At 45.0% G+C, this 7947-nt stretch overlaps 1 protein-coding gene and 1 long non-coding RNA gene across 5 annotated transcripts in view; one reads left to right on the top strand and one right to left on the bottom strand.

Moving 5' to 3' along the window:
- LOC110402954 overlaps positions 1 to 7320 on the bottom strand; it is a 29284-nt gene extending 21964 nt beyond the window's left edge. For 3 of the 4 annotated variants that reach the window (XR_002441411.1, XR_002441409.1, XR_002441412.1), the window contains exon 1: positions 7239 to 7320. This is a non-coding gene — a long non-coding RNA (uncharacterized LOC110402954). Of the gene's footprint in view, positions 1 to 2421; positions 3223 to 7238 lie in introns of those variants that run through there. The other variant, XR_002441410.1, reaches the window with a different exon arrangement.
- IPP (intracisternal A particle-promoted polypeptide) overlaps positions 7268 to 7947 on the top strand; it is a 7964-nt gene continuing 7284 nt past the window's right edge. The window contains 2 exon segments of the mRNA XM_021405589.1: positions 7268 to 7552; positions 7554 to 7860. Coding sequence (XP_021261264.1) covers positions 7418 to 7552; positions 7554 to 7860 — 442 coding nt within the window. The 5' untranslated portion in view covers positions 7268 to 7417.

Genomic DNA, 7947 nt, shown 5'->3' with positions numbered 1-7947 from the left:
CTAGCTGGGTCACCCTGCTTGTTCTGCTTACTTAATTTTCTTTCCTTAAATATTGGCACAGTAGTATGAGTCTTCTGAAACTTCACTGACATGCCAGGAGCTATTACAAATGAGACCTCTCGACGATTCCCTTAGAGCTGTTTAGTATAGGTTAGCTGAGCCTGCTGCTTGAAAATTATTGATGTTACTTATGATGATGAACTTCATCTTTAATTGCTCACAAACTGAAGAGGACTTCATCATCCTTCTGCAATACAAATACTTAATTCTACATATATTTTAGTATTAAACATTATTAACAAAACTTGCTCTCTGTATCTTATGCCACTAGAAGGCTTTCTTCAGCAGGTTACTCAGTAGTTCTCACCTTCAATTTAGTTGTGCCAGCAACAATTTTCTCCAGTATCTCTAGAGCCCTAACCTATTTTTATAGTTCACAATTCTCCACTGGTATTGATTGCAATATAGCTTCCCTTCTGACAAATAATAAATATCAATAATGATGACATTTTCAACTGGTGTTGCATTTTTCACATGCAGGTTTCACTAACAGCATTTTATAAGTATTAATTCATCTTCAAAATAGATCTGAGAGGAAAACAGGTAGTGAGCAAACTGAGTCAGTGGGATAGAGTCAGTACAACACTTATCTGATCACTGCAAGCGTTGCAGAACGAGGACTGGCACAAACAAGTTCTCTTTCAGAGACTCATTTCACCCTGGAAAAGAAGTTGTGCTTTGCAAGGTAAACCTTGGACAAAAGTTATCATGTAAAAAAAATCACAAGAGAGATTTTATGGAATAAAACATTGCAGAAACCTGAACATCAAGGAAAAAAAAAAAACACAATAGAACAAGTTATTAAACAGTGCATTTCCATGCACCTTAAACAATAACAAGATGATAAACATTATCATTGTTAGCTTTTTTCAAACAAATAACATCAGGCTAATTTTCCTGCCTGAGATACAACCAGCCTGCTGACAAAGGAGAAAGCTGTAGATGAGACAGGGCTTTTGAAGGATTTTGGTAACATTTGATGTGGCATTCTGATGAGGCAACAGAGAAAACTGAAGTGCAAACGGTAACACTGTAACAGAGGCTCAGAACCGGTTACAAATGAATTACACTATCACTGTGTTTATGTTGTCATTAAATTCAGACAAGTCTTTTCTTCAGAATCCCAAAGGGTTTGCTCCTATTCTAGACAATTACGCAGACATTTTACAAACACTTTGTAGGATAAGAGTAGCATAGAAATGATTTTCTCTGACCAGAGAATTAGTCCAAGCCCCTAAAGGTGAAATTCTACAAAGGGAGATGAAAAATGCTTGCACTGAAGAAAGGTAAATCAAGGAGAAAAAAAAAAAGCAGAGAGATACACAGCAATGGAACAGCAGAGCAGCCAAGCAGCTGGGACAAGTATTAGCCACCAACGCCATTTACAGTCGAAACATCATTCTGTGGAAGTTTTAATCTTTTAAGACTTCAGTATACACAGAACCCTGGATGTCCTGACTCATAGAGCACACAGACCTCGCAAATATCCTCCTAGCAATTACTCACAGACTTCACGACGTATCTCACATTCCACAGAGGCACTGCTTGTGGAATGACCCCACTACACGCACAGGCTGTGGAATGTGGTGGGTATCAGGCAGAGGTCCCTTCCCACTGAGATTTAACTCTATCCATCTTCTCAAGAAAACCAGCTCACAGGTTCTGTCAATGCAAGTGCAATATCTTCTGAGAGAAAGAAGATGCTCCTAGTATTGATATAACAACTATATAAAATAAAGGGGATAAAACTAGTTGAATTTATGCACATTATTATTACTTTTCCTCCCTTTCTTCCATTCAAACATTCCACATAACCCGGATTCTACTTAAAATTTGCCACATACTCTAGACAGCTCAGAGATCTGTTGCGTGTTTCCTCTACTTTATTATCCAAGGCAACACAGTAATTTGGACAAGAAAAGTTAAGTAAACAGTCCAAAAGGCATTATGATTTGGATTACAATTTGAAACATCGTCAAAATTCACTAATTGCAAAATTAAATGTCCTATGAGCCTGAAGACTGATGATTCTCTAGCACAACTCATTGTTCTTTTTGACAAAAAAGACTTTCACCTTCAGTAAAGTCACCTTAGGGAGCAGGTCAGTGTGAAACTGCAGGACAACTCCCAGCAAACAGTGAAAAAAAAGCCAGCCTATGAAATCAATCACTTACTTCAGGTAAGCATGAAGACGCAGTGAGGATCAGACCCTAACCATCTGGCACTTTCCCACACCCCCAGGAAAAATCTGCAAAGATCCCTTCCTACTGAAATTCAACATCTCATAGAACTGAAAGGAGGAAACTTTTCCTGCTGCACAGTTTTGCTTCCCTTTAGCTACTAAAAGCATATCTCTCCTACCTCTGTCTTGATCACCAGCTGCTATCTGAGTCTTAGTATTCTTTTGGCCTCCTTCCTTGGAAATGCAGTGAGCTCTCTGTGGAGTTTGCCTTGGTTCCCCTCTCAGACAGCTGTGATTAATTCCATGTTCAAGCTCTTGAGTTAATTCTCTCATTAGATCACTTTCCTTCTTCATGGAATGATTATTCCCATAGGAGAAATGAGAAAAACTAAAACAATATTGTGTTAGTATCTGACACACTGCATCCAGGATGTTTACTTTAAACCGAGTTGCATGGAATTGCTCCAGACCAATGGCTTAAACAAGAATCTTTCAACCAGTGGGGAACTGTAGCCACGTGTTGCACAACGTTCCTATTTCACTGGAATTTCAACAAACCTCCTGCTAGGTAAGTGTACCCAGAACATAAACCTCTCCACACAAGTAGGTCAGATGACAATACTTGAATTGCTGGAACACACTTTGAAGATTTTTCTTTTTCTGAATGTTTTGTATCGGACACCCATCAGCTCTCCAACCAAGACTAGTTGTGAAGGTGCAGCTTGCAGCACAGTGCTGAAATACTACCAGTGCTCCTGAAATCACAAGCCATTATCTGTGAACATCACAATCCCTCTGGAGGCTCTTGCAGCTCAGACATGCTCCCCAGTTGCGCTGTCTGCCAGGTGGCTCTGCTGGGTCTGGGTGCTCATTGGAGGGCATTGTCCCATTCAGCTGGACTCTAGCACAGCCTGCTTCTCAGTGCTAAGTGGATGCTTGATAGTTTCTCAATAGCAAGTTTAAGAATGCTAAACCTGTTTAAACTGACAACTCTGTTATCAGGCAGTTACTTTAATGTCACCCTTACCCGAAGCCATATTACAGTGAGAGTAATAAAAGTACTTAATCAACTAATTCCAAAATAGACAAAAAAGTTCACAGAGGCTGAGGATTGGAAGGCAGGGGAGGAGGAAGAAAACCTCAAGTTTTCACACAAATCATATGTCCTGGGACTGCCTATGCAGAAAAGCTAACTTTGAAGACCTCTCTTGTTCTCCATCTTTGATCAACTCCAGTTCAGATCTTTACCATACACACACACAAATAATTGTTAAGATTCATTATTTCTTGCAGGAATAAAGGTAACAGCTCATGGGCCTGGCCCAATTCTGCCAAGAGAGTCTTCTCGTATCTGCCTTAAGTCTGGAAAATGTGTTATCTCCCTGTAAAGCACAATGAATTTTCCCGCTAAGATGGGAAACATCCAGGCCCTGAAGGAAAGCTTCTTCAGCCACTAAGGCTTCAGTACACCTAAGCCAAGAAGTTTGTGTGGGTATCTAGTTAGAATCTAGTGCTTGTGGGTCATTAGAGGCTTTTGACAGAGAGTAGACAACATGATTACCAGTTCCATAGGGACTCATCACATGGCACATAACTCCACCACTTCACTAAGAAAACACGCATCGGCTGAGACTGATGATCTGCATCATTGCTTTATGCATGCCATGGTATCCATGTGACATATGGGCAAGCTTAGGCCTTAACACAGAGAAGGCATCTTGGAAGTGTAAAAAGCATAGTTCAGCGCACTAAAGATATTTCTAATCTGCATAAACTCTCATGGTTCTGTACTTCTCTAGTTTCAGCTTCCCTAGAAGTTTTACTTCAAGTTCTTATGAAATGTAGGGAAATGGAGCAAAAATGGTTGCATCCTATGAGAGTTTTGTGAGCTGGACACCAAAGCACAATGTAAGCACCTTTCTTTTTTGGTGAGGCCATTCAACACTCCTCATCTGATAGGTCAAGTGTATTACAATACAAACGGTAGCTATAGAGGGTAATGAGAGAAGAGCTGAAGAACAGCAACTGAAAAGTGATTCCCTATCACAAAGCATTGCACAAGGTTTGTCATACCTACAAATAGCCAAGGTCTGAGTTTCACATCTCCTCTGCAACAGAGAACTTCAGCAGTCAAGTATCATAAGGATCCCTTTGGGGTTATTCCTTAAACACTGTGTCAGAATGATCCCCAAAGCTATAGGTACAGGGTTTTGACAGGAGACAGCAAAATAAAGCTGCACTTTCAAATCAATCATTGTTCTTGTAGATTTTTTGAGACTAAAAGCCCTTCATCTTATGGAGTTCAAGAAAAAAAAATACCTAACAAAGACCTTCCTCTAACCCAGAACTACAACACCCACACAAGAAACACTTATTAGACACCCATTTTTGCTGCACGTTCAGAAAGTATCACCCTGTACAGACAGCACCATCTGCAGGATTTGAGAGAGGGAGCAGACACCTTACTCAGCAGGACACTGTCCAGGCATCTGGAAAGGTTTTCCAGAGAAGCCCTCAACCAGTGAAGTCTGAGCAGCCAGGAGATTCCATCAGATACCCCAAGGAAGACTGCAGTGCTTCGGCCCCCTGGCACAGCACAGGGCTTTTTCAAGAGAAAGCCTAAAAAGCTTGTTTGTCAGATTATTCTCGCTGAGAGGTCTCGGTATTGCGACAGCAGCACTTCTGTGCAGGTGTGGGCAGAGGGGCACACAGAGGAGTACTGACCATGCCTTTTTTGTCACCTGTCCTATAGGTCAGTCAGTACTCAGCTGGCTTACTGACAAATACCACGTTAGGAATCTATTAATTTAAAACTGAAGTCATTTTTAATTCCTTCACTGCATTGTCATTATTGGTATCAATCAAAATGCTTCTCATTACAGAGTGAAATTGTACTGTGTCAAATGTACTTACAGACTTAGTACCAAAAAACTACAGTTTGTCTTAGGAGATGCACAGTAGCACATGGGAGCATTAGCTCCATCTTGTATGGCTCCTGCGTGGTTATAAAACAAACGCGCTGAAGCAGTGCCCTCTTCTGTACGTAGAGCTAGTCAGCCACATTAATACAGTATAGGACAGGCCTTCAGGGCAAAATTAGCAGTCTCAACAATGCTATTCTGTGCCTGTAAATTTGGCGCCATGGTGTGAAATCCTAATGCTGGCCAAGTGTCTAACAGCTGACATCAGCCTGCGCCTGAGCACTGAGAAGAATTCTAAGCCTTTTACTCACAGGCCACTTCCGATGAATAAAATGTCAGCACAAAGACGGCTCTGGATTCTTTTACTGATTCATCAATGAAAGAAAAAATCTCAAAGTATTTATTAGCCTAGCTTAAAATTTAGATTGAGCCATATCAGCATGCACCCAACGCGTGCACTTGCAGAAACCTTACTTTTCTATCTAGGTATATATTTTCTATGGATTTTTTTTTAAGACCAGCACAAAAGGTAATTTTACAATTCTAATGTCAAGATGAAATGCTGATGAATGGAGAAAGCAACAGTCCCCAGAGACCATCACAATTCAGATTTCTTCTGGAAGCACATTTAAAAGTTATTACAACAAAATGCTGAATCACGAGAAAAGCCTGAGGGGCCATGACCATTGTAACTGTAAGCAGACATGTTTCTCTTTTCCCATACTCACAGTAAATAGCTATGGAAGTGCTCCAAGAGGCTGTCTGATTGTTTTTGAGTTTGGCTGCATGTCATGTTGCTGAAATGGTTGTGGAAAACTCAGGAGAGATGCTTTTGTCACTGAATCAGTGCTGGCTTTTTCAGACCCGGGGAATGCGTGTACAAAACTCAGTATGCGAAGCTCTTCCCTTGGTCAGTGCCCAGACATGCAGTGATTCAGTGAATTACACAAAGATGGCCCTGCCTCAGGACCAGCTCTGACCCCCAGGCACCCCCAAGGTACTACAAGGTGCTGCGGTGAGGCACCCATACTGGAATGAAGAGGACGGCCCAAATGCAGCATGATGCCATACAGAAAGTGGGTGTGTGGGCTGCCCGTCCTTCAGGAAGTACTGGCCATGATGCCACACGGCTGAGGACACACAGCCCCACCACTCCGTTCTCTAGGACTTCTCCAGGCAGAGGGTAGCTATGGTTTCCTCTCATAAAAGAATGTAATAGAATCATAGAATCATTAAAGCTGGAAAAGATCTCCAAGATGTCTAGTCCAACCCCACCCCACCGTGCCCACTGATCACAACCCTCAGTGCCGCATCTCTGCGGTTGTTGAACGCCTCCAGGGATGGTGACCTCACCACCTCCCTGGGCAGCCTGTGCCAGCGCATCACTGCTCTTTCAGAGAAGAAAATGTTCCTAATATCCAACCTGAACCTACTTCGGTGCAACTTAAGGCCATCACATCTCGTTATCACAGCTACAGGGAGAAGAGGCCAACACTCACCTCACCACAGCCTCGTTTCAGAGAGTTGTAGAGAGCGATGAGGTCTCCCCTGAGCCTCCTCTTCTCCAGACTGAACAACCCCAGTTCCCTCTGCCACTCCCCATAACACTTGTGCTCCAGAACACTCACAGTTCCACTGCCCTTCTCTGGGCACTCTCAGGGCTTCCATGTCCTTCTTACAGCAAGGGGCCATCCTGTAGTGAGGGGCTATCGTTTTCTCCCTCACAAACACCTTACAATGGCTAGGAACCCAGCTAGCAGAGGTAAGCCTGAGAGGAGTACGACTCAGGGATTCCGTAAGGCAGTGCGGGAGGCCGCTGTCACCACACAGAGAATCACACTGCATCCCAAATCAAAAGGGACTCGCAGGGATCAGAGTCCAACTCTTGGCTCCACACAGGGCCGCTCAAAAACCAAGTATTTCTGAGAGCATTGTCCAAACGCTTCTTGATCTCCAACAGGCCTGGTACCCTGGAGAGCCTGCTCCACCTGCTGACTGCCCTCACACTCAGCATCACAGGCAGTGACCGCACCTAGCAGGAGACTGATTTAAACCCGTATAAAAAAACACCTTACAGAGTAGGCAGCAGGTCCGTGGGAACAGTGGCCAAAGGTGCAAGCAGATAGGCTCCATAGGGCTAAGCAACCAGGCAGGCACACAGACAAAGAATCAGACACTGCGAAGGCAGCCGCTCCTCGAAACCTGCCGAGGCCACCTCAGCAGCCCCTTCCACCCGCACGCCTCACAGACGAAGATGCGCACTCCCGCCACCGGCACTGCGCATGCGCTGCGGAGCGGCGCGAGTACGGCCCGCTGCGGGCGCTGGCGGGCGGAACTACGCATGCGCGAGTGCTGCCCCTCAGGGCGGTGTGAGGCCGTGAGGGGAGGTTGGCGCCTCAGCCAGCGCCATGGCGTGCGCCGCGGCGGCCAGCGCCGGCGGGAGCTCCTTTTCGGACCGCCACGCCCGCCTCCTGCTGGCTCAGATCAATCGCCTGCGAGTCGGGCAGAGCTTCTGCGACGTGAGGCTGGAGGTGGGCAGCGAGGCGTTCTCCGTGCACCGCTTGGTGCTGGCGGCTAGCAGCCCGTACTTCGCGGCGCTCTTCGCGGGCGGCATGAAGGAATCGGGCCGGGACGTGGTGCGGATCGCGGGCGTCGAGGCGGGCATCTTCCACACGCTGCTGGACTTCATCTACACGGGTAACGGTGGGGCTGGTGGGGCTTCGATCCGTGAGGGGGGACGAGTTCGGTCTGTGAGGGAGGTTCGGTCTGTGAGGGGGGACGGGT

The sequence above is a fragment of the Numida meleagris genome, chromosome 7 (genome assembly GCF_002078875.1).
Source record: "Numida meleagris isolate 19003 breed g44 Domestic line chromosome 7, NumMel1.0, whole genome shotgun sequence".
Taxonomy (NCBI): domain Eukaryota; kingdom Metazoa; phylum Chordata; class Aves; order Galliformes; family Numididae; genus Numida; species Numida meleagris.
Note: the sequence above shows the minus strand (reverse complement) of the source record. Positions and strands in the feature narration are given on the sequence as shown.